The sequence below is a fragment of the Salmo salar genome, chromosome ssa12 (genome assembly GCF_905237065.1).
Source record: "Salmo salar chromosome ssa12, Ssal_v3.1, whole genome shotgun sequence".
NCBI lineage: Eukaryota > Metazoa > Chordata > Actinopteri > Salmoniformes > Salmonidae > Salmo > Salmo salar.
In genome coordinates this window covers 92,051,226-92,077,099 of record NC_059453.1, presented here as the reverse complement: position 1 = coordinate 92,077,099, position 25,874 = coordinate 92,051,226, and the positions used below count along the sequence as shown (strand labels likewise).

The 25,874-nt window shown below is 43.8% G+C and overlaps 2 protein-coding genes and 1 long non-coding RNA gene across 5 annotated transcripts in view; 1 reads left to right on the top strand and 2 right to left on the bottom strand.

Annotated features, from left to right (window-relative positions):
- tespa1 (thymocyte expressed, positive selection associated 1) overlaps positions 1 to 6,116 on the top strand; it is a 17,369-nt gene extending 11,253 nt beyond the window's left edge. Inside the window, exons 9-12 of one of the 2 annotated variants that reach the window (XR_006758102.1) lie at positions 1,528 to 2,960; positions 4,774 to 4,861; positions 5,133 to 5,231; positions 5,445 to 5,647. Coding sequence is in view for 1 of the 2 variants with exons in the window: in XM_014134049.2 (XP_013989524.2) it covers positions 1,528 to 2,960; positions 4,774 to 4,861; positions 5,445 to 6,025 (2,102 nt within the window). In the remaining variant the exon portion in view is untranslated. Of the gene's footprint in view, positions 1 to 1,527; positions 2,961 to 4,773; positions 4,862 to 5,132; positions 5,232 to 5,444 lie in introns of both variants that reach the window. The other variant, XM_014134049.2, reaches the window with a different exon arrangement.
- Positions 6,117 to 6,500: 384 nt separating this feature from the next.
- On the bottom strand, positions 6,501 to 22,549 carry tarbp2 (TAR (HIV) RNA binding protein 2). Of its 2 annotated transcripts, none has more exons than XM_014134052.2 (8): positions 22,313 to 22,549; positions 21,406 to 21,529; positions 14,253 to 14,496; positions 13,970 to 14,045; positions 9,782 to 9,899; positions 9,397 to 9,524; positions 8,964 to 9,156; positions 6,501 to 8,320 (listed from the first exon to the last, which is right to left on the bottom strand). In XM_014134052.2, exons 2-8 carry the CDS (start codon positions 21,431 to 21,433, stop codon positions 8,163 to 8,165), a joined length of 945 nt encoding a protein of 314 aa, XP_013989527.1. In that variant the 5' UTR covers positions 21,434 to 21,529; positions 22,313 to 22,549; the 3' UTR covers positions 6,501 to 8,162. The 2 variants fall into 2 exon arrangements, with proteins under 2 accessions (XP_013989527.1, XP_013989525.1); XM_014134050.2 differs by having other exon boundaries at positions 21,456 to 21,529.
- On the bottom strand, positions 15,600 to 21,399 carry LOC123725573 (uncharacterized). Its single transcript, XR_006758103.1, has 2 exons — positions 19,910 to 21,399; positions 15,600 to 17,582 (listed from the first exon to the last, which is right to left on the bottom strand). It is a non-coding gene; the product is annotated as an uncharacterized lncRNA (long non-coding RNA).
- Positions 22,550 to 25,874: the final 3,325 nt, after the last annotated feature.

Genomic DNA, 25,874 nt, shown 5'->3' with positions numbered 1-25,874 from the left:
CACAAAATGATCCCACCTTGTCTAGCGTATTTTGTTTTGTCGACATTTGGAAAGTTTACCGAAAAATGTTCTGTTTCCATCAGGACAGTTATTACATGTTTTAATCAAATGTATTTTACTTGCATAGAAAGGTTGGATGGAAAAATGGTTATTGTCCTGCTGAAAGGTGAATTCATCTCCCAGTGTCTGTTGGAAAGCAGACAGAACCAGGTTTTCCTCTAGGAATTTGCCTGTGCTTAGCTCCATTTATTTTTTATCCTGAAAAACTCACCCGTCCTTAACAATTACAAGCATCCCCATGACGCAGCCAGGACTATGAACATATGGAAAGTGGTACGCAGTAATGTGGTGTATTGGATTTTATCCAAACATAACACACTATTCAGGACAAAAAGTGAATTGCTTTGCCACATTTTCTGCAGTATTGCTTTACTGCCTTGTTGTAAACAGATGCATGATTTGGAATATTTTTATTCTGTACTAACTTCCTTCTTTTCACTCTGTCAATTAGGTTAGTATTGTGGAAGAACTACAATGTTGTTGATCCATCCTCAGTTTTCTCCTATCACAGCCATTAAAATATGTAACTGTTTTAATGTCACCATTGGCCTCATGGTGAAATCCCTAAGCTGTTTCCTTCTTCTCTGCCAACTGAGTTAGGAACGATGCTTGTATCTTTGCAGTGACTGGGTGTATTGATACACCATCTAAAGTGTAATTAATAACTTTACCATGGTCAAAGGGATATTCAATGACAGCTTTTATTTACCAATAGTGGTCCTTCTTTGTGAGGCATTGGAAAACCTCCCTGGTCTTTGTAGTTGAATATGTGTTTGAAATGCACTGCTCAATTTACAGATAATTGTATGTGTGGTGTACAGAGATGGGCTAGCCATTCAAAATCATATTCAACACTACCATTTAACACAGTGTTATTATGTGACTTGTTAAAGAAAATGTTACCCCTGAAATGATTTAGGCTTGTCATAACAAAGGGGTTAATTACTTATTGACTCAAGACATTTCTTTATTCATTTGTAAAAACATCAAAAAACATGATTCCACTTTGACATTATGGGGTGTAAACCAATGACAATTGTTTTTAAAATGTAATCTGTTTTAAATGCAAGTTGTAACACAACAAAATGTGGAACAAATCAAGGGGTGTGAATACTTTCTGAAGGCACTGTAGTATGTTTCTCCACCAATCAGTCCTGATACAGTACAATACATCACACTCCAACTTTTCTATCAACAATTCACATCTCCCATTGTCCTCTATGTTAGGCAGCATTCCAAACAGTACAATGCTCTGATTGTCCTCTATGTTAGGCAGCATTCTAAACAGTAAAATACTCTGATTGTCCTCTGTGTTAGGCAGCATTCCAAACAGTACAATACTCTGATTGTCCTCTGTGTTAGGCAGCATTCCAAACAGTACAATACTCTGATTGTCCTCTGTTAGGCAGCATTCCAAACAAACTGTTCATTTCTCTTTCCCTGATGAACGTTTCTTCCACCCTGCAGGTCGTTTCAGGCAGGTAGAGGTGCTGACAGCCATGGCCAACGCCTTCTACTCCCTCTACTCACACGTGTCCCGCACACCCCTCCAGAAACTCGCACCTCCCGAGTTCAGCTTCTCCCCCACCGCTGACGGGCAGATCGGACGGCGCTTCATGGGAAGCGTCCGCAGCGAACCGAGGTCTCCAGTGGAACGACTCAAGGACACGGTTTCTAAGATGTGCCTGTATACTGGCTCTGGGGGTTCCGCCCGGCTGGGCTCGGACTCTGTCTGCCCCAGACCAGGACTCTCCCCCGGGCCTGGGTCTGGCTCGGCCCCCAAGAAGAGAAGCAGCCTGCCTGACTTGGTGGGTCTAGTCCTGGAGAACACCAAGGCAGAGCCTTTATCCAGAGACATGGAGGAGGATAATCAGGATACAGGGAACAGTAATGAGACGAGTGCTGCTGTGGACACGATGCTGAAGGATAGAGAGACAGAGACACAGGGACACATAGACAGGGAGGGGGAGCAGGGGGTGTTTTCAGATGTACAGGATATGGACACTGGGGATAGTAATAAGACATGTGCTGTGGGCACATGTATGTTCAGGGACAGAGAGACAGAGACACATAGAGACACAGTCAGGGACAAGGAGTTGGAGCAGGGATCGTTATCAGATAGGGATGGAGTTGATTTAGAGAGAGAGCGACATCCTGACAGAACACCCAACCTTGGGGCATCATCACTTTCAGAATCAGGTCATCAGAGAGAGCCCAGTAGTAGGAAGAAGCTGGACTTTGGCCTTACTATTCCGAGACCTACTTGTGAGGTTGGAGAAACTCAAAACACAATTCATCCCACAGGCTGGGCAACAGTAGTGGCACCGGTCGCCAAGGTTACCCATGACATCACCCGTCCTCGGATCGTTGAGAGTGTTCACCAGGCGCCGTACAGCAGTCAACTACAACAGTGGAATAATAACACAAAGGCGTCGGCCATTTTGTCATCTGTTATCTCCTCTGAGAACGTCAGAAGATCTGACCGATCCCTCACCACATCAGACGGACTACACAAACCCGGGGAGGAGGAGTGCTTAACTACCAGTAACTCAGCCAAGAGTTTAGAGGTCACACTAACTCCAATGTGTAAGGTTGAATCCAGTTTGGGAGAAACTGGAACACTGGTGGTGTCAACGTTCGTGCCTATAGAGCTCCATAGTTGCAGGAAGTCCCCTTGTCTCATCACTGTTACTGATGTGATGCCTTCTAGTTCTTTAGACACGCATGCACCTGAGATGATTCTCCCTCCCAGTGGTGGGACCACAATGGTGGCTCCAGCAGCCCAGTATTATCCAGGTGTACGGAGGAACAAGAGGTACCTGAGTCCTCTGAAACCACCACCAATCCAGGGGCAGGTCTCCCACGCTATTCAACAGGCCAACTCCTTTGAACTGGAAGAGGTAAGTGACAGAACTGTTTTGGATTGACCTATATGGGGCACCGTACTCCGGTCTCTGAGTTCCTAGGGCTGATACACACATCTATCTGGTGTAGTCCATTATCTATCCATCCTTGGCTGCCTGACATAAATCAAATCAAACTTTGTCAAATGCGCCGAATACAACATGTAGATCTTACCGTGAAATGCTTTACTTACAAGCCCTTAACCAACAGGTATAGACCTTACCATGAAATGCTTTACTTACAAGCCCTTAACCAACAGGTATAGACCTTACCGTGAAATGCTTTACTTACAAGCCCTTAACCAACAGGTATAGACCTTACCATGAAATGCTTTACTTACAAGCCCTTAACCAACAGGTATAGACCTTACCGTGAAATGCTTTACTTACAAGCCCTTAACCAACAGGTATAGACCTTACCTTGAAATGCTTTACTTACAAGCCCTTAACCAACAGGTATAGACCTTACCGTGAAATGCTTTACTTACAAGCCCTTAACCAACAGGTATAGACCTTACCATGAAATGCTTTACTTACAAGCCCTTAACCAACAGGTATAGACCTTACCATGAAATGCTTTACTTACAAGCCCTTAACCAACAGGTATAGACCTTACCATGAAATGCTTTACTTACAAGCCCTTAACCAACAGGTATAGACCTTACCGTGAAATGCTTTACTTACAAGCCCTTAACCAACAGGTATAGACCTTACCGTGAAATGCTTTACTTACAAGCCCTTAACCAACAGGTATAGACCTTACCATGAAATGCTTTACTTACAAGCCCTTAACCAACAGGTATAGACCTTACCATGAAATGCTTTACTTACAAGCCCTTAACCAACAGGTATAGACCTTACCATGAAATGCTTTACTTACAAGCCCTTAACCAACAGGTATAGACCTTACCATGAAATGCTTTACTTACAAGCCCTTAACCAACAGGTATAGACCTTACCATGAAATGCTTTACTTACAAGCCCTTAACCAACAGGTATAGACCTTACCATGAAATGCTTTACTTACAAGCCCTTAACCAACAGGTATAGACCTTACCGTGAAATGCTTTACTTACAAGCCCTTAACCAACAGGTATAGACCTTACCGTGAAATGCTTTACTTACAAGCCCTTAACCAACAGGTATAGACCTTACCATGAAATGCTTTACTTACAAGCCCTTAACCAACAGGTATAGATCTTACCATGAAATGCTTTACTTACAAGCCCTTAACCAACAGGTATAGACCTTACCATGAAATGCTTTACTTACAAGCCCTTAACCAACAGGTATAGACCTTACCATGAAATGCTTTACTTACAAGCCCTTAACCAACAGGTATAGACCTTACCGTGAAATGCTTTACTTACAAGCCCTTAACCAACAGGTATAGACCTTACCATGAAATGCTTTACTTACAAGCCCTTAACCAACAGGTATAGATCTTACCATGAAATGCTTTACTTACAAGCCCTTAACCAACAGGTATAGACCTTACCGTGAAATGCTTTACTTACAAGCCCTTAACCAACAGGTATAGACCTTACCGTGAAATGCTTTACTTACAAGCCCTTAACCAACAGTGCAGTTCAAGAAGAGTTAAGAAAATATTTACCAAATGAAGTAAATAATAATTATAAAAAGTAACACAATAACATAACAATAACGAGGCTATATACAGGGGGTACCGGTACCGAGTCAGTGTGCGGGGGTACAGGTTAGTCGAGGTAATTTGTACATGTAGGTAGGGGTGAAGTGACTATGTATACTTGGGCCAGGAGTTTTTCCTGATTACCTGTTTTTCCAATAGGTACATAGCGCAGGGGAGGAAGACTTTGGACAGCAAGAAACTATAAGGTCAACATCTTTGTCACGTTCTACTGTCAGTCAAAACAAAGGTAAGTTCATAGTCTTGATTGATATGTGGTCATAGTCAGCTGATACCTAGTGATATTAAGTCTATATCTGCTCACTACACTCTTAGGGGGGAAAATGTGCTATCTAGAACCTAAAATGGTTCCTCGGCTGTCCCCATAGGAGAACCCAATATTATTATTATTATTTTTTTAAGAATTTACTACCAAACTAGTTGTTTTTAGAGAAAGATGACTGACTAGTGTGATTCAGAGCAGTCAAATTGCTGACTGGGACTTTGGTTTAATCTCACAGGAACACACACCCTTTTCAAATGACAGTTTGAAGTGAATGTGGTTGATACTGTAGCTGAAATGGGCAGTGCTGTGTGCGCACACGTATGTGTGAAGAAAGGTGTGTTCACAACTTGTACCCACACTTTCTCGTCAGAATTTATTGTTGTTCATCAAGAACGTCAGCTAACTGAAAATGTTGAGGAAAGTATGGGCAGATTTCTGGTTGACCCTGCATGTTTAATTCTGGGAAGTACTGTAGGCCTGTGTTAAAGCCATGAGGAGAGTATGGCTGTATCCATCTGTGTGTAGACCTGAGGTTTTCTTTCTGTAGGTCTGGTGGTTCGAGGGGACAGCATGCAATCAGACAGTAGTGGCTACGCAGATGAAGACGTCTACTCCCCTGACAGAGAGGAGGAGCCGACGGACAGAGAGGAGGAGCCGACGGACAGAGAGGAGGAGCCGACGGACAGAGAGGAGGAGCCGACGGACAGAGAGGAGGAGCCGACGGACAGAGAGGAGGAGCCGACGGACAGAGAGGAGGAGCCGAAGGACAGAGAGGAGGAGCCGACGGACAGAGAGGAGGAGCCGACGGACAGAGAGGAGGAGCCGACGGACAGAGAGGAGGAGCCGACGGACAGAGAGGAGGAGCCGACAGACAGAGAGGAGCCGAAGGACAGAGAGGAGGAGCCGACGGACAGAGAGGAGGAGCCGACGGACAGAGAGGAGGAGCCGACGGACAGAGAGGAGGAGCCGACGGACAGAGAGGAGGAGCCGACGGACAGAGAGGAGCCGACGGACAGAGAGGAGGAGCCGACGGACAGAGAGGAGGAGCCGACGGACAGAGAGGAGGAGCCGACGGACAGAGAGGAGCCGACGGACAGACCCTCAGGGAAATATTATTTATTTGTGTGAGTCAAACAAACATATTCAGCCACTGAAGGTGCATTCAACAGATACGGATTGTTCATGAAGTATGAAAAGATTTGTTATTGTTAATGAAAAATCGGTGGCATTCTGACTACACCCACTTCGACGTCACACCAGTGCTTCGACCGAGTTCAGTTATCTTCCGTGGGTTAGCGCATCGCCCCGGAGGCATATTTAACACACAGATCAAGTTGCCTAACCTGATGCACAGGCATTGCATCAACCAACAGTTGTGTGCCAGACAACGCAATGTGGTTAGCTGACATGTTAAATACTTATCCAGGCGTCGTAAGATGAGTCTTCAGTGTAGTCAGACAAGAACTCGACCCGTCGGTTTGACTGTCCTATGTCCAGTGTTACCGTTGACAGTCATTAATCCATGCTGGTGCTGTGCCTTCTGTGAAAGTTATTTATGGATGTTAAAGAAATGTTTTATAAATAAAGAGAATCAATATTAAAGTGATTTCAATAAACCTTTATTTGCACTAAAATCAAGTATTTTATTCAAAAAGGAACAAATCAAAACCGTGATAGGCCACATTTCAGTTCAACTATGTATTTGGGCAACACTTTCCACAAAATCGTCAAACATTGGAAAAGGGGGGGGGGGGAGAGAGGATACCTAGTCAGGTCTTCCACCCAACTAATCTGAATCAGAGGTGTGGTATGTGATGTGTTTCTTCTCTCACTGCTTGCTCATCATGAGATGTAGCAGCAACCTATAGCCACCCTACTACAGCCAAGTTGACTTCAGACACACCACCAAAACTATTCTTGACTCAACCTCCCATATGAAACCATGAAGGCTTGACTATTTGAACTGGTGGGAGTAAACATGGGAGAGGATATAGAATTCAGGCTATACCATTAGCATGTAACAGGAGGTAGATGAGGAGCAGATTAGTCAGCCGTTGTATAAAGGAATCCAACTTAGATGATCTACTATATTAAAATGCAGCGATACAATTCCATTAGACACTAACCTGGTCCCAGATCTGTTTGTGCTTTTGGCCTCCTCTTATTGTCATTGTTTAACATTGCAATTCCATAAGTTGTGGGTAAGAGACCATGAACAGACTGGCACACAGGCTAATGAGATGGTCCATTTCAGACATTATGAGCAACCAGTTCAGGGAAGTGATATTATCAATTCATTGAGGGGCCATTGACACGGTTTTACGAGAGCAACCAGCTACTCAAACAACTTAACTTCTGACATCCTAAAATTACCAATTTTAAAAATCACAGTAATCTATTCACAATTTCAAACAGGGTGAGGTCTGACAAAGGAAAAAAATTCAATGGTAAAGTACACAAATGTTAAATGTAATTTCAACCCAAAATAACATTTTGCATTTCAGATGTTAAGCAATCACAATTTAAAATGTACATCTTTTAACAGTTATCAGATGACTCTTCAAAAAAAAAAAAAAAACGGCCAATTACTAAACACAAAAATGACAAGACAGATGGGCTGGATCTTGTCAACTTGGCAATAAAAGTACACAAGTCTCCAATTTGAGAATTCATGTCATTAAATGTCCACTTTTCAATGTCCAAAATTAGACTTCATTCAGGCCAAGACTTCTTCAACGGGGGGGGGGGGGGGGAAGAAATATTTTTGGTTGACGACAAAGTACTAGCTAATGAAAAGGCAACCAAAGCCAATCATTGTAGATGTGGCAACTAAAAAAAAGTCAATGAGGCTACAGTCAAATGGGGGTTGTAGTAAAATGTATTTTTCCCTTTCGCAGAGTATCTCTCTAGGCATGTAACAGCAGAGCAGGTGGGTGACTGACCATCCAAATAAATAGCCAGTGTAGCCAATCAAGAGGACATTGAGGACTATATGGGATATCTTCAGGGCATTGGGACAAATGATCTAGGGCTATGTGGGATATCTTCAGGGGGCATTTAGGAATGAACAGACCAGATAGGACGACTATGGGGCTGTGGGGGGGGATAAATCTCAATTCCAATTCCCACATCATGGGTAATTCTGGGTCAATCAATGGTCACTTCCCTTGACCACCATTGGTTGGAAGATGCTTCCACCCTCCGAGGTGGATGTCATATGATCAGGGTCTAGTCGTTGCCATGGAGAGGTCGGTCTGGGAGACGGTCACTTCCCCCCAGCCATGATTTTGAGGTACTGCAGTGCATTGTGGGCTGCGCTGGCGCGGGCAGCGTCCTGATTGGGTGCGAAGCCGTGGCACACTGTGATTGGCTGAGTGGATAGTTCTACCAGACACTGGCACAGTCCGCTCAGACTGCGCTCCTCTGGAACAACATGGAAATAAGGAAACCCACATTAGTTTCATACAATAAAGACATCACAGCCTGGCCACGTATTCACAGAGCTGGTTTAGGATCAGTTTAGCATGTTTTTATTTTTGTAACTTTTAGTCGGGGAGGGTTATAGGTACATTATCCATTTCAATACAATAAAACAAGTAACTGCCACTCAAGAAAAAATATCTTACGTTTAAATTAATAATAATACATTCAGTATAAAACAGGAAAACAAAGTGGACCTACACACACAACCCCAGAAACCATGTTTCCATCCTTCCCAACACCCCTAGCAACTAGGGTTTGCTCGTCAGTCACACCACAGACCTCTCCCGGCAACCAGAGAGAACCCTCCCCATACCACCCCTTCCCTGTGGGACTATTTTCTATTTGTTGGCCTTTATGGATTGTTTATTTGTATGCGTGTGTGTGTGGGGGGGGGGCTTTAGCCAAGATGATAGTTTACTGAGTCAACTATATCAGTCCTTTCTGGAGCCCAGTGGCATTTTTGATCACAAGGAAAAATATATAGACAGGGATGTGATCGTAGATAAACGCTCCTACCACAGACACTTTGAAAACAGGAATCTATACGTGAATTGGCCTCAGTGATGAGGGGGATATTATTTACCTATGTCGAGGTAGCTGACGTCAAAGCGCTGCTCCTCTGAAAGGTCGTGTAGCAGAGAGCAGAAGTCAGAGCTGGGCATGCCCAGAGGGTGGCTCCTCAGCTGCAGAATCTTCTCCCCAGCAGAGTTCCTCAGAGAGTCCCAGGTACAACCCAGACCTTTACACTTCCCTGCCTCCACCCTGCTGCCCATGTTCTGCCCACCAGAGGAGACAATGGTACCATGAGAGATGCTCAGGCAACCTCACATTCATTTAACAAGCATTTCGCTACACCCGCAACATCTGCCAAAACGTGTGTATGCGACCAACAATATTTCATTTGTTTATACAGGAAAGTCTTAAGAACAGACACTTATTTGCAACGATGACCTGTCAGGAAGCGAGCACAGCAGCAATATTGTCTCAGAGAGGCCGTCAACAGGTTGCTGTCTCACCATGATAAAAGTGTCGTCCTCAGGCTCAGTCTCGTGGCTGCTCCTCAGGTCTACAGGAACATCATGGATCCTGGACAACATCTTAGCTGCTGCATTCCGCTTGGCTAGCTTCTTCGATGTGCCACTGCCTGTGGGACAGACAGGCTGGATGTTCGTACTAAGACACAGAATTGCTTCATGTAACAGTTTCCCCAAACATCTGCTAAAAGTACCCCCCAGCCATTCCATGGATTCTATTCCAGAACTAGCATGCCTGATTTCACTTCCTGGTTAGTTGACCAATTGAATCATGTTGCTACACAAGGGCATACAATATACCTAATGTGTAATGTAAAAAAACAAATCCATGACATATTGAAAAGGGCAGAACCAAAGTTATATTTACCAATTTCAACGAATCTCTCGACCCGGCACGTCATGGTGAACTCCTTGCGGTGGGCAGGACCCGACTCTTGGGTCACGGTGTACTCTGGCAGACGCCAGCCTTTCTGAACCACCAGCTCCTTTCAGTGAAACACACAAAGTCATGTATCCATAAAGTGGGAGATTCATTTACCTTTACATTTTTGCTTCACAATTAACGCCATTATCCTCTGTAAAGGTAGGAGGGTTTGGGAGAAAAGAGGATTTGGGAAAAGCGGTTCGGAGATTGACTGACACAGTATACATCTATAGCCGGGCTCTCCAACCCTGTTCCTGGAGAGCTACCCTCGTAGGTTTTAACTCCAACCCTGTTCCTGGAAAGCTACCCTCCTGTAGGTTTTAACTCCAACCCTGCTCCTGGAGAGCTACCCTCGTAGGTTTACGCTCCAAACAAAGTTCTACAATTTTTTTTAAATCAGTTTATCAACCAGCTATTAGAATCAGGTGTGCTAGATTAGAGTGAAAACCTTCAGGAGGGTAGCTTTCCAGGAACAGGGTTGGAGTGAAAACCTACAGGAGGGTAGCTTTCCAGGAACAGGGTTGGAGTGAAAACCTACAGGAGGGTAGCTTTCCAGGAACAGGGTTGGAGTGAAAACCTACAGGAGGGTAGCTTTCCAGGAACAGGGTTGGAGTGAAAACCTACAGGAGGGTAGCTTTCCAGGAACAGGGTTGGAGTGAAAACCTACAGGAGGGTAGCTTTCCAGGAACAGAGTTGTAAAATCCTGATCTATACATACAGTGTATTCGGAAAGTATTCAAACCCCTTAACTTTCCCACAGCCGTATTCTAAAATTGATTAAATTGTTTTTTCCCCCCTCATCAATCTACACACAATATCCCATAATGACAAAGCCAAAACAGGTGTAGAAAAATTCAACTGAAATATCACATTTACACACAGTACCAGTCAAAAGTTGACACCTACTCATTCCAGGGTTTATTTTTTACTATTGTCTACATTGTAGAATAATAGTGAAGACAAACTATGAAATATATGGAATCATGTAATAAACAAAACAAAAAAGTTAAATGTTCCATATTGACTGACCTTCATGTCGTAAAGTAATTGACTGTAATTAGTCTTTGCTTATTTGAGCTGCTCTTGCCATAATATGGACTTGGTAAAAGACCAAATAGGGCTGTCTTCTGTATACCACCCCTACCTTGTCACAACACAACTGATTGGCTCAAACACATTAAGGACAGAAATTCCACAAATTAACAAGGCACACCTGTTAATTGAAATGCATTCCAGGTGACTACCTCATGAAGCTGGTTGAGAGAATGCCAAGAGTGTGCAAAGCTGTCAAGGCAAAGGATGGCTACTTTGAAGAAAATAAAATATATTTTCATTTGTTTAACACTTTTTTTTGGTTACTACATGATTCCATATTTGACGTCTTCACAATTATTCTACAATGTAGAAAATAGTAAATAAAGAAAAACTCTGGAATGAGTAGGTGTGTCCAAACTTGACTGGTACTGTAAGTATTCAGACCCTTTACTCAGTACTTTGTTGCAGCACCTTATGCAGGAATTACAGCCTTGAGTCTTCTTGGGTACGATCACTACAAGCTCATACAGTGAGGGGAAAAGTATTTAAGTCATTAAGGTTTCGAGGCTGACGTTTGGCAACTCAAACCTTCAGCTCCCTCCACAGATTTTCTATGGGATTAAGGTCTGGAGACTGGCTAGGCCACTCCAGGACCTTAATGTGCTTCTTCTTGAGCCACACCTTTGTTGCCTTGGCCGTGTGTTTTGGGTCATTGTCATGCTGGAATACCCATCCACGACCCATTTTCAATGCCCTGGCTGAGGGAAGGAGGTTCTCACCCAAGATTTGACGGTACATGACCCCATCTATCGTCCCTTTGATGCGGTGAAGTTGTCCTGTCCCCTTAGCAGAAAAACACCCCCAAAGCACAGTGTTCTTGAGGTCATAGGCAGCATTCCTCCTCCTCCAAACACGGCGAGTTGAGTTGATGCCAAAGAGCTCCATTTTGGTCTCATCTGACCACAACACTTTCACCCAGTTCTCTAAATCATTCAGATGTTCATTGGCAAACTTCAGACGGGCATGTATATGTGCCTTCTTGAGCAGGGGGACCTTGCGGGCGCTGCAGGATTTCAGTCCTTCACGGCATAGTGTTACACCAATTGTTTTCTTGGTGACTATGGTCCCAGCTACCTTGAGATCATTGACAAGATCCTCCCGTGTAGTTCTGGGCTGATTCCTCACAGTTCTCATGATCATTGCAACTCCACGAGGTGAGATCTTGCATGGAGCCCCAGGCCGAGGGAGATTGACAGTTCTATTGTGTTTCTTCCATTTGCGAATAATCGCACCAACTGTTGTCACCTTCTCACCAAGCTGCTTGGCGATGGTCTTGTAGCCCATTCCAGCCTTGTGTAGGTCTACAATCTTGTCCCTGACATCCTTGGAGAGCTCTTTGGTCTTGGCCATGGTGGAGAGTTTGGAATCTGATTGATTGATTGCTTCTGTGGACAGGTGTCTCTTATACAGGTAACAAGCTGAGATTAGGAGCACTCCCTTTAAGAGTGTGGTCCTAATCTCAACTCGTTACCTGTATGAAAGACACCTGGGAGCCAGAAATCTTTATGATTGAGAGAGGGTCAAATACTTATTTCCCTTATTAAAATGCAAATCAATGTATAACATTTTTGACATGCGTTTTTCAGGATTTTTTTGTTGTTATTCTGTCTCTCACTGTTTAAATAAACCTACCATTAAAATTATAGACTGATCATTTCTTTGTCAGTGGGCAAACGTACAAAATCAGCAGGGGATCAAATACTTTTTCCCCCTCACTGTACCTGTATTTGGGGAGTTTCCCCCATTTTTCTCTGCAGACCCTCAAGCCATGTCAGGTTGGATGGGGAGTGTCGCTGCACAGCTGTTTTCAGGTCTCTCAAGAGATGTTAGATCGGGTTCAAGTCTGGGCTCTGGCTGGGCCACTCAAGGACTTGTCTTGAAGCCACTCCTGCGTTGTCTTGCTGTGTGCCTAAGGTCGTTGTCCTGTTGGAAGGTGAACGCTTTCCCCAGTCTGAGGTCCTGAGTAAGTTGTCATCAAGGATCTCTGTACCTTGCTCTGTTCATCTTTGCGTCGATCCTGACTAGTTTCCCAGTCCCTGCCGCTGAAAAACATCCCCACAGCATGATGCTACCACCAACAATGCTTCACCGTAGGGATGGTGCCAGGTTTCCTCCAGGCGTGACGCTTGGCATTCAGGCCAAAGAGTTCAATCTTGGTTTCCTCATGGTCTGAGAGTCCTTTAGGTGCCTTTTGGCAAACTCCAAGATTGGTGGAGTGCTGCAGAGATAGTTGTCCTTCTGGAAGGTTCTCCCATAGGAACTCTGAAGCTCTGTCAGAGTGACCATCGGGTTCTTGGTCACCTCCCTGACCAAGGCCCTTCTCCCCCGATTGCTCAGTTTGGCCAGGCAGCCAGCTCTAGGAAGAGGCTTGGTAGATCCAAATTTCACCCATTTAAGAATGGAGGCCACTGTGTTCTTGGGTACCTTCAATGCTGTAGACATTTTTTGGTACCCTTCCCTAGATCTGTGCCTCGACAATCCTGTCTCGGAGCACTACAGACAATTCCTTCGACCTCATGGCTTGGTGTTTGCTCTGACATTCACTGTCAACTGTGGAACCTATGACAGTTTTGTGCCTTTCCAAATAATGTCCAATCAATTGAATTTACCACAGGCGAACTGCAATCAAGTTGTCGAAACAAGGTTGATCAATGGAAACAGGATGCACTTCAGGATGCACTTGAGAAATGTTGAGTCTCATAGCAAAGGGTCTGAATACTTAAGTAAATAAGGTATCCGTTTTTTTATTTTGTATTCAATTTGCAAAAACATTTATTTTTTTTTACTTTCGCTTTTCATTATGGGGTAGTGTGTGTAGATTGATGAGGAAAAAACTTAAGTCTTACTCTAAAATGGATTAAATTAACGTAACAATGTGGAACAAGTCAAGGGGTCTGAATACTTTTCGAATGCACTGTGTACACATGTACACACATTAATAGCAATTAAGCTGATTGAATTGAGTTGAAAGGGGTTCAAAATGTAGTTGTGAGAGGACTGCGTTAATCTGTAAAATGACCTCAGGGTGCACCTCACCTGCAGAGCTCCCACAGGGTTACATTCTGACTGCTGAGACGTGCCGCTTCCTGAAGTCTTCATCTCTGACGGAGAACTGGGGAAACAGCAGAGGAAAAACCTTATTTACACCACACTGACCAAGAGCACACGATCTATCACAATTATAAAATGGTTGGTCAACTTTACCAAAAATAAGAGGCACTTGTCTACAGTGTTTTTTGCGTCCTGGCTTCCAATAGATCGCCTCGCCACATAAGCCAATTATCACTGCGTTCAACTACTCATTCTCATTTTCTCTCACCTGTCCCCATCCAAAGGCTCTTCCACCCCAATAAACCCTTCTCCCAATCCTTCTCCCAGCACCACTGGTCCCCCTAGTCCTCCTTTCATCATCTTCAGGGCGGCCTCTGCTGCCTTGTGTTTGGCAGCCTTCTTGCTGGGCCCCTGGCCGGTGCAGCTGATCTCTCCCACGGACACGCGGAACGTAAAGTTGGGTTGGTGCGCCTGGCCCTCGGCCTTGAGCAGGTCGTACACTGGGGTGTTACCTGGAACAAAAGGATTGGTAGTGTTGCAGCACAGACACTATTGAGTGTAACACTTGAGATCCTACCATGCTACTACCATAGAGATCCTATTAAATTACTAGAGGTGTTATGTCAAACCCTCAGTTTCAGAATGCGGTGAAAATGGCTGCCATATTGGCAGACATTTTGAATTCAGGCTGTAACAAAATGTGGAATAAATCAAGGGGTGTGAATACTTTGACGGCACTAGTTATAAATACAATTCATACGGGTTTTATACCATTTATACCATTATACCCAGCTGTCACTTTAAGTGACAGCAATTAGAACAGATGAGAGCCCAGACTTCACTATTTTTACGTGGGAGCACCTTTAGTCAATAGCCTGCATTTCAACCCAGCCAACACCTACTTAACACCAAAAGGCCGTGCGCGCATTAAGACGTGGACCGTTCCCTGTCGGTTCTCCTGGAACAACTGGGGAGGGAGCCTGCATTCTTCCGTCTCTCTCTTTGATAGTGCGTGAGTGGGAACCAATGTCCGGGAACAGGAGGTGGATGTCTCAGCTATTGACAAGTGTTGGTCCCTCTGCACTGACTGCAGTGGCCCATGACTAAGCCTGCCCTCCTCTCCCTGGTGAGTAACATGAACTTAGGTTTTCCAGATGGTTGATGATGTGTTGTAGGTCAGCGTTGTAGTTCTGCAAACAGTTGCTATAGTTCAGGTATTACATTAGCTGCATCAAACTGGCTAGCCAGGTTGCATGTCTCTTCTGCCACTCTGCGCTCCAACTTAAGCCCCTCCTTTGGCAGTACGTCCAACCCGCCTTACAACCGCAGACCACGTGTAACCACACCAGTCCAGGACCTCCACATCTGGATTCTTCACCTGCAGGATTGTCTGAGACCAGCCACCCAGACAGCTGATGAAACCGAGGAGCATTTCTCTTAAATAAAAGCTATTTTGTGGGGAAAAAAACTCATTCTGATTGGCTGGGCCTGGTTCCCAATTGGGCCCAGGCCCACCCATGGCTGTGCCCCTGCCCAGTAATGTGATATCAATAGATTAGGGCCTAATGTATGTATTTTAAATTGACAGAACTCAGTAAAATCGTTGAAATTGTTCATGTTGCACTTATATATATATATATTTTTTTTTTTTGTTGTTCAATATAAAATAGGTGTATTGAATGCTGCATTAGGTGGACTCAAGGAACAAGAGCTACAAGTCCAACAGCTTTTTGTACCATTCCAGCTCCAAAGATGCTGTGCAGCCACTGAGGACTTCAGGTTCTATAGCCAGTTCCACTCAGACAAGATCTTCATGGTGTTCTGGGAGTCCATTTCCCCCTCTGACCTCCAGGATGACTCTACTGGTCCAAGGCCCAGAAGACTGGAACGGGAAGCGCAACACCAAGCCCCAACAGGAAGCTGCCACTCATGGACAAGATATTTCTGTAATGCTGTCGAGTAGCAGCTGGGCTGGAGAAGGTGTTGGCGGACATCTTTGCCGTGAGTGTGCCTTCAAATGAGCCGCATTATAATAAACCTGGACCAACTACCTGCATCTTGTCTCGGACAAGATTATCCCACTCACTCTGGTAGGCTGTCAAATCAACTGTGGAAGAACTGCTGCTTAATGGTGAACTACCAGGGACCTCTGGATCTCAACGGTGATCAGCCAGTGTGAAAACATGCTCAAGCACGGCAGTGCACACACAAAAATAATGATTTTAGTTCAATTAATTAGATCATGATAAATAACTGCTTTAAACCTGTGTACATCTGTTTTTTTATTTTTTATTTATTATTATAAATTGATCTGGTCACAGACAAGATATGAATTTGGGATCGTTTTGATATTGAATATGTACTGATAAATAGGTTTCATTAAGTGTTTTGGGATGTAGTGTTTGATAAAGAGAGAACGTCACTTGAAGATTTTATTCAATAAATACGTTTATTATGTGACATGTAAGTTATAAAATAAATCACAATTAAATCAGTAACTCACTCTAATTCAATGTTAATTGCATTTACATTAAGTCATTTAGCAGACACTCTTATCCAGAGCGACATACAGTAGTGAGTGCATAGATTGATACTTTTGTGTACTGCTTCCCCCGTGGGAATGGAACCCACGACCCTGGCATTACGAGCCCCATGCTCTACCACACGGGATAGACAAAGAAAACAATTCAATAAAAATAAAATTCCTCTACATACAATTTTGATTAGTTATCTAAACATCCCTGTAGGTGTAGAAGAAGTCAGGTTCCTCTCATCTCTGCTACTAAAGAATCATCTCTCCAAACTCTCTCTACTGTAATGTCACTTCTAAACCGGTTACAGGCAGTTGGCCCTGGACTTGCTAGTGATATTTGTGACTGTTTGAGCTTGGCCTGGCCATTGACAAACTGCTTCACATCAGTTACACTCAACATCAGGCACTTGATCTCAGCTAGCCTGAAGGGCCGCGCTGCAGAAGGGCCATAAACTTTCCCATCATGGTTTGCCCTGAGATGGGGTGCATCTGGATGCACAACGAAACCACAATGTTTGACTGAGACATCGACTCATTCAGAGTAGTTCTGGAGAACCTCCGGCTTAAGCTCAAGACCCCTTCACATAGCTTCGGTTTGCCGTTCACCTTTAAGCATTCTCATGGCTAGGGCCTCGCTAGATGATACCCCACGCATGTGGCATGCCTCCCTAAAACAGCTAGCAGTCACACGTGGTTTCCTCATTTCCTTCCATAGTGGACAGACAAGACTGCTCGACTGTGCCCTTCTCAATAGCAGATGACAATGCTGGTGACACCTTTAAGCTCTCCAAGTGGTAAAACTGAGTGCAAGTAGTGAACTACTGTACAATGTATTTTATTTTACTGAGAGCTGGAGGAATACAGGAGCATATCTGGGTGTTCTAGAATCTCTCTGGTGAGAGTTTGGGGACACTGACAGCACTGACCCATGGAGCATTGGACCAAATCTAGAGTCAACCAGAATAATTTCCTTTGAGTCCATGCAGTAACCATGGCAATGGCAGGCTGTGGTCACATGTTCCTCAAACTTGGTCCAGCAGGACACAGTAATGTCAGGAAGGGGTCCTGAAACACAGACAAGGGATGAGTGTCAACCAAGATAGTAAAACTTTAGTCCAATCAATTTCAAAACGAGTGAAGGCAACTTGTGAGCGTAAACAGGGACATCCTGGGGATGCAAACTTGTTTAAAAGACAATTTAACTCACAGGGAATGCTTGGTAAAGAGTAGAGGTCGACCGATTAATTGGAATTTTCATAACAATCGGGAATCGGTATTTTTGGACGCCGATTTGGCCGTTTTTTTAAAACCTTTATTTAAAAAGGCAAGTCAGTTAAGAACACATTCTTATTTTCAATGACGGCCTAGGAACGGTGGGTTAACTGCCTTGTTCAGGGGCAGAACGACAGATTTTTACCTTGTCAGCTCAGGGATTCAATCTTGCAACCTTACGGTTAACTAGTCCAACGCTCTAACCACCTGCTTTACATTGCACTCCACGAGGAGCCTGCCTGTTACGCGAATGCAGGAAGAAGCCAAGGTAAGTTGCTAGCTAGCATTAAACTTATCTTATAAAAAACAATCAATCATAATCACTAGTTAACTACACATGGTTGATGATATTACTACTTTATCTAGCCTGTCCTGCGTTGCATATAATCGCTTAGGTACACGTTGCTCCAACCATAAACATCAATGCCTTTCTTAAAATCAATACACAAGTATATATTTTTAAACCTGCATATTTAGTTACTATTGCCTGCTAACATGAATTTCTTTTAACTAGGGAAAATGTGTCACTTCTCTTGCAAACAGAGTCAGGGTATATGCAGCAGTTTGGGCCACCTGGCTCGTTGCGAACTGTGTGAAGACTATTTCTTCCTAACAAAGACAGCCGACTTCGCCAAACGGGGGATGATTTAACAAAAGCGCATTTGCAAAAAAGCACAATCGTTGCACGACTGTTCCTAACCATAAACATCAATGCCTTTCTTAAAATCAATACACAGAAGTATATATTTTTAAACCTGCATATTTAGCTAAAAGAAATCCAGGTTAGCAGGCAATATTAACCAGGAGAAATCGTGCCATTTTGCGTTCATTGCACGCAGACTCAGGGTATATGCAACAGTTTGGGCCGCCTGGCTCGCTGCCAACTAATTTGCCAGAATTTTACGTAATTATGACATAACATTGAAGGTTGTGCAATGTAACAGGAATATTTAGACTTCGGGATGCCACCCGTTAGATAAAATACGGAACGGTTCCGTATTTCACTGGAAGAAAAAACGTTTCGTTTTCGAGATGATAGTTTCCGGATACGACCATATTAATGACCCAAGGCTCGTATTTCTGTGTGTTATTATGTTATAATTAAGTTTATGATTTGATAGAGCAGTCTGACTGAGCGGTGGTAGGCACCAGCAGGCTCGTAAGCATTCATGCAAACAGCACTTTCGTGCGTTTGCCAGCAGCTCTTCGCTGTGCTTCAAGCATTGCGCTGTTTATGACTGCAAGACTATCAACTCCCAAGATTAGGCTGGTGTAACCGATGTGAAATGGCTAGCTAGTTAGGTGGGTGCGCGCTAAGAGCGTTTCAAACGTCACTCGCTCTGAGACTTGGAGTTGTTGTTCCCCTTGCTCTGCATGGGTAACGCTGCTTCGAGGGTGGCTGTTGTCGATGTGTTCCTGGTTCGAGCCCAGGTAGGAGCGAGGAGAGGGACGGAAGCTATACTGTTACACTGGCAATACTAAAGTGCCTATAAGAACATCCAATAGTCAAAGGTATATGAAATACAAATCGTATAGAGAGAAATAGTCCTATAATTCCTATAATAACTACAACCTAAAGCTTCTTACCTGGGAATATTGAAGACTCATGTTAAAAGGAACCACCAGCTTTCATATGTTCTCATGTTCTGAGCAAGGAACTTAAACGTTAGCTTTCTTACATGCCACATATTGCACTTTTACTCTCTTCTCCAACATTTTGTTTTTGCATTATTTAAACATGTTTCATTATTTATTTGAGGCTAAATTGATTTTATTGATGTATTATATTAAGTTAAAATAAGTGTTCATTCAGTATTGTTGTAATTGTCATTATTACAAAGAAATTAAAAATCGGCCGATTAATCGATATCGGCTTTTTAATGGCCCTCCAATAATCGGTACTGAAAAATCATAATCGGTCGACCTCTAGTGAAGAGAGGGTTTTATGCCACTCCTGCCTGATGTCCTTGGCTTCCTCAGATGGGCTCTGGTCAACTCCCCTGGTTAAAAATTTGTAATTAAAATATTCAGGATCAATTTATAACTATGTGCAGTAATATGAGTTCCCATAAAAAAATGCAAAAATGGGTGTTCTCTTTGACAATATGAAAAATTCTCACATTCAAAACTCATCCGAGTCCTTGGCCCATGCCACAACTGCAGTACCTCCGTGCAAGGCAATGGTGCTGACACGGTCTTCAGCCCCATTGTGGTGTAGTGTGCAGTCTGGAAGAGTTGAGCCACCATATTGCACAAAGCGCCCTCAGCTGAACAAGATAAGCCATTTACGATGACAGGCTTCTTGGGTGCTTGCAATGTAATCTAAAATAACATGCGGGGAGGGGGAGGGGGGTCATCATACAATGTTTTTGATAACGTGCAGCAGCAAGGTCATGTTTGCTTCTCTTCAATTCTCACATTAAAAACAGAACTGACCAACTTTAATATAGAACATGCCATTGTTATCCAGCTTTAGATCAGAAACAAAGGAACTTGTCCTACGGTGAACAGATACAGAGTTTGATTATTCTGAACAAAATTACAGGTAAACTGTAACCACTGCAACACTAAGCAATTAAACTGCCTATCGTCTCTCGTAACCTGCAGTGACTTGAGCTCTTCATTCATGTGACACCTTGCCCATACTACCACTGCCCCCTCCTGGTCTACCATGTTTCACAATGCATATTCAGAAGAACAGAGCAACATTAAATTGATGTTTGCGAGTAAGTTACCATTGCTACTCTTAACGTTACTGAGATGGCTCTAGCTAGCGAGAAACAAATAGATAACAGTGGCTGGCCAAATAGCTAGCTAACTTATTAACATTAACTAAGTTTGACAAATCTTAAGTAACGTTAGCCAACTCGTGTTAGCACTAACCAATTTGGTAACGTCTTAGCTATCGTTAGCTAGCTATCTATCTCAACTGGTCACTTCAAGTACTAACTTACCTTGATTGTTGAAGATATTCTTTGTGGAAGAACTTGTATCCTTTTTATGAAGTTCAGATCTCTTCGCCTGGGAATGTTCGTGAACGATAGCCAAATCACTAACGCCAAACTTGGGCAAATTGAGCAGTGACTGGGTAAACTCCAATGTTTGAATTTCGCAGAAGACTACAGACAACTGGGTATCGTCACACACTGCTTGGCGTGGAAGGAAGTGGTCTTTTGGGGGGGGGGGTGAAAAATGCCTATTGACTCACTATATTGTTTTGAATGGAATGTTGGCATCTTGTCAGTTCATTTAATTAAGTTCCGGAATCATTCCTCTGAAACTGGCTGACTAGCTAGCTAACAAAGAGTGCAGATAAATTCTTAAAATGCATTATTTTACACAATATCTTATTACATCACTGGTAAACCAGGGTTGACCAACTCCCTGACCAAAATACCTGACCTTCATCCCATCATAAAAAAACAGGCCATGTCCATTCTAGTACTCAAAGTCCTAATTCTATGGCTACTACAGTATAAAATATATATTTGACTAGTGACCAGCAGGTACCTGTATTGATGCAGTGTGTTAATTCTATTAAATAAGCAGATGATAAACCAGTCCATTTGGTATAGTTGTAGGTAACTAGCTAAGACAGAACAGAATGAAACCTTACCCAGACTCTGAGACAGAAGAGGAAGCATTCCTAGACCATCTCTGCCTTACCTATCCGCGTTCCATACTCCTGTAGCAGACTGATGGGTGTCTTGCCGGGGTTCACAGCCAGCATTTGCTCAATACTGAGGACAAAAAGATGGAGAGATGAAATTGTCATTCAGCAGTTCAGAGGAACGGTATGTTATGTTTCTCGCCGAGGAATTATGACATGACGTGATTGACAGGCAGACAGGAAGTCTTGCATGTGCCGATGCACGACTAACAGGCAGGTAGACAGAGAGACACTTGTTGGCTAGCTGGGAGGTTTGTTAGCCAACAGATCCGACCCACTTGCAGCTGCACATGGGTCGAACAGCACTCTTGTATTAAGACAAGCTGGAGCCGGCAGGAGATATGGCTCAGGAAAACATACATCAATCCAGGGATAAGAAACTCGCTGTACTCCGAATTGTCCCATTATCCCAACCAAGATTGAATGACTGCTTGTTTTTAACTAACACTCATTCAATCTTATTGATGTAACTGTTGGTATAATGGGACAATTCGGAGTATGCATTTTACCATCTCTGGATTGAGGTACGTTTCCCCGAGCACCCCACCGGCTCCATAGTTTCTTATTATACACAGGAATGCTGTCCGACCCTAGTGCAGCTGTAAACAAACGGGTCGAATCTGCTGGCTAGTTAGCTAACTAACTCAGACAGTTTATTGAAAAAGACCCTGGCCTTGAACTACAGAATGCAATTCTTAAAATGCCCGACATTGAATTGTAAATGAATCTATCGGTTTACTTTGCTATATTACTAACACTTTGTGCTTAGAGGACATGTAGTTAGCCAAGCTAGGTGAGATGCTGGACCGCCTAGCTAGCTACATATGCTAGTTAGCCATCGCTACACGCTTACCTGGAGCACCCAGAGTTTATCTTGCAACTGCCCGGTGTTGTCTCGTCGTTCATTCCCTATCGACAGAGATGAAGCCAATGATTGCAAATCCCCCCCCAACAAATACTGACACTTGATTTCATGAGCTAGCTAATATTTTCCAAGTCAGTGGAGGCAGCGACATGTGAAGAGACACCTCGCTCTCCCCGTCCCACCAAAAAAACAGCATCTGTTTGGCGAATTTTATGACGTCGTCAATGCGCACCGGGAATCATTTCAATCTCGACCGTTCATTGGTCCGCTAGTCTCTGACGATTCGCTCGTTTTACACGGCGGCGTGTCCCGTTTCGGGGTAATGCAATTTTACTAATATTACATTTACCTCAAGGGGGCAGCAGACTGATTAAAACATTTTATTTTTTTAATGAACTTTACAGCCGAGGACGAGTGTTTTGCGGCCCCAGTCCTTTGGGGCCTCAGGGGCTCCTGGTTTCAACTTTGGCTCTCACTCCTCCTTCTCATCCCACAACATGGAATGGAAGTGATGATGATTGAGATACATCGTTGCTAACTGAGTGAACTAAAGAAAGGAAGTATATATTTGAACTTGAATTTAGTCAAACTAACCACCATATAAAAAAAGACACATGACACTAGACTTTAGTTTCACAATACAAAGCCATAATCTATCAGTCTTTCTCATGGTTGATTTGAGTCAGTTGAATCTAATGAGAACCCCTTTCACACCCTTTCATTCTTCATTCACTCTCTTTTCTGATAATATTTGGATATTATGGTGAACATGTATTGGATCCTCTTGTGGATATTCAAAATTCTACTTTGTTACACAAGGGTGCGTGCTCAGCCCTCCAACTCAATCATCAAGTTTGCAGATGACACAACAGTGGTTGGCCTGATTACCAACAACGACGAGGGAGGAGGTGAGGGAGGAGGTGAGGGCCCTGGCGGAGTGGTGCCAGGAAAATAACCTCTCCCTCAACGTCAACAAAACGAAGGAGCTGATCGTGGACTTCAGGAGACAGCAGAGAGAGCAGACCCCTATCCACATGGATGGAACCACAGTGGAGAAGGTGAAAAGCTTCAAGTTGCTCGACATACACATCACTGACAATCTGAAATGGCCTACCCACACAAACATTGTAGTGAAGAAGGAGGCTGAAGAAATTTGGCTTGGCCCTAAGATCCTTGGCCCCTAAGACCCTCACAGATGCACCATTGAGAGGATCCTGTCGGGCTGTATCACCGCCTGGTATGGCAACTGCACCGTTCGCAACCGCATGGCTCTCCAGAGGGTGGTGCGGGCACACTGCCTGCCCTCCAGCCGAGCCATGGCCTGTTCACCCGGCTATCATCCAGAAGGCGAGGTCAGTACAGGTGCATCAAAGCTGGGACCGAGAGACTGAAAAACAGCTTCTATCTCAAGACCATCACACTGTTAAATAGCCATCACTAGGCAGCTTCCACCCAGTTCCCTTCCCTGAACTTAGTCACTGTCACTAGCCGGCTACCACCCGGTTAATCTACCCTGCACCTCAGACACAGGCTGCTGTCCTATGTACATAGACATGGAACACTGGTCACTTTAATAATGGAACACTGGTCACTTTAATAATGTTTACATAGTGATTTATCCATTTCATATGTATATACTGTATTCTAGTCAAAGCCTATCCTATTCAACTACTACTGTACATTATTCTATCCTACATATTCTACAGATATTCTACATATTCTATCCACATACTGTCCAAAATGTCTATACATCCCATCATACATATATATACACTGAATAAAAACATAAACGCAACATGTAAAGTGCTGGTTCCATGTTTCTGAAATAAAAGATCCCAGAAATGTTGAATTAAATTAAATTGACTGATTTCCTTATATATTAACTGTAACTTAGCAAAATGTTGCGTTTATATTTTAGTTCAGTATATATATCTTTACATTTATACTCTGACTCCAACATTACTCGTCCTAATATTATATTCCTTAATTCCATTCTTTTATTTTTTAGATGTGTGTGTTTTGTCGTGTGTTGTTAGATATTACTGCACTGTTGGAGCTAGGAACACAAGCATTACGCTACACTCGCAATAACATCTGCTAAATATGTGTATGCGACCAATAACATTTGATTTGATTTGATTGATACGTTGTGTACAGCTGTACAGCTGTGTATGTGTCTATGGTTTTTTGTCTTGGCTGTGTGTGTACTGTAGTGGTATTTTGTAGTGGGTTGTAGTAGTGTTGGGTGTATGTTATTATAAATATTTAGAGGGTGGGTTGTAGAGTCTGGTCTGCCCCTGTATATAATCCCCTGCAGTAAAGTGGGGGGGATGGCATCAGCAGTGGTCTCCCATGGAGTAATAGGTGTGAGTGAGGATGTCACCACAGCCCAGCCCCAAGCCCAGCCCCAAGCCCAGGCAGAGAGCACCACAGACAGACGAGGGGGAGGGGAGTGGTAGGGGGAATTGGAAACATATGGATGGGCCTGAGTGCTGTCTGCTCTTTCCTGGCCCCTCCTCCTCTGTCTGGTCCTTAGCCTCTCATTCCTTCTCCAGTCCAGACAGTGGCTGAATGTACCTCATATGTCCAGTCTACGTATACAGTACCTTGGTAGAAACAATTTATTTTCCTTTGCACTCACATCCAGACCCAGGGACACAACAGAAGCATTAGAGGCCGCTGAGTGTTACGATTCAGTGTATGAATGTCTCACAGACCCAGGGACACAACAGAAGCATTAGAGGCCACTGAGCCTTACGATTCAGTGTATGAATGTCTCACAGACCCAGGGACACAACAGAAGCATTAGAGGCCGCTAAGTGTTACGATTCAGTGTATGAATGTCTCACAGACACACATCCAGCTGTTTCCTTCCTCCATACACCTCGGTTGGACTGCGAGGTAGCAACACCATTTCATCTCTTCCTCCACACTCACATCCAGGAAGACAAGGTCCTCCTTTGAGTTAGGTCCTCCCTGTCTCTCTGTTGTTTTGTTATTCTTTAACTTCTTATGACCCAACTGTAGGAAACTCTAGGAATATCTTCTTTAGTAACAGCTTGACTACCAAAACCCAACACTACCCACCACTGCCACTCCAAGGATAACATCAAAATACTCGCCACATCACTATTGCAGAAAACATGAAGTGACAAGAAAGCCCTTTCAAAGTTTCATATTAAAGCAATTACCGGGGAAAGGACTGGGAATATTTCTGTGCTCGTGTGTCTGGAGTGTGTGTTTGATTCTGCATGTATAAGATGTGTGTGCCTCTGTGTGTGTGTGTGTGTGTGTGTGTGTGTGTGTGTGTGTGTGTGTGTGTGTGTGTGTGTGTGTGTGTGTGTGTGTGTGTGTGTGTGTGTGTGTGTGTGTGTGTCTGTGTCTGTGTATGTGCAAAGTAAGGGAGTATGTATGATCAGTGTGGTGATGGTGGTGGTGGGTTGGAGGGGGTCCGACACAGAGAGACAGACGCCAGGCTGGGTTTGGAACAGATCCTGTTGAGGGACTGTGGCTGACGGAGTGTGGAGGGACTGGGGAGGAGGAGAAGGGA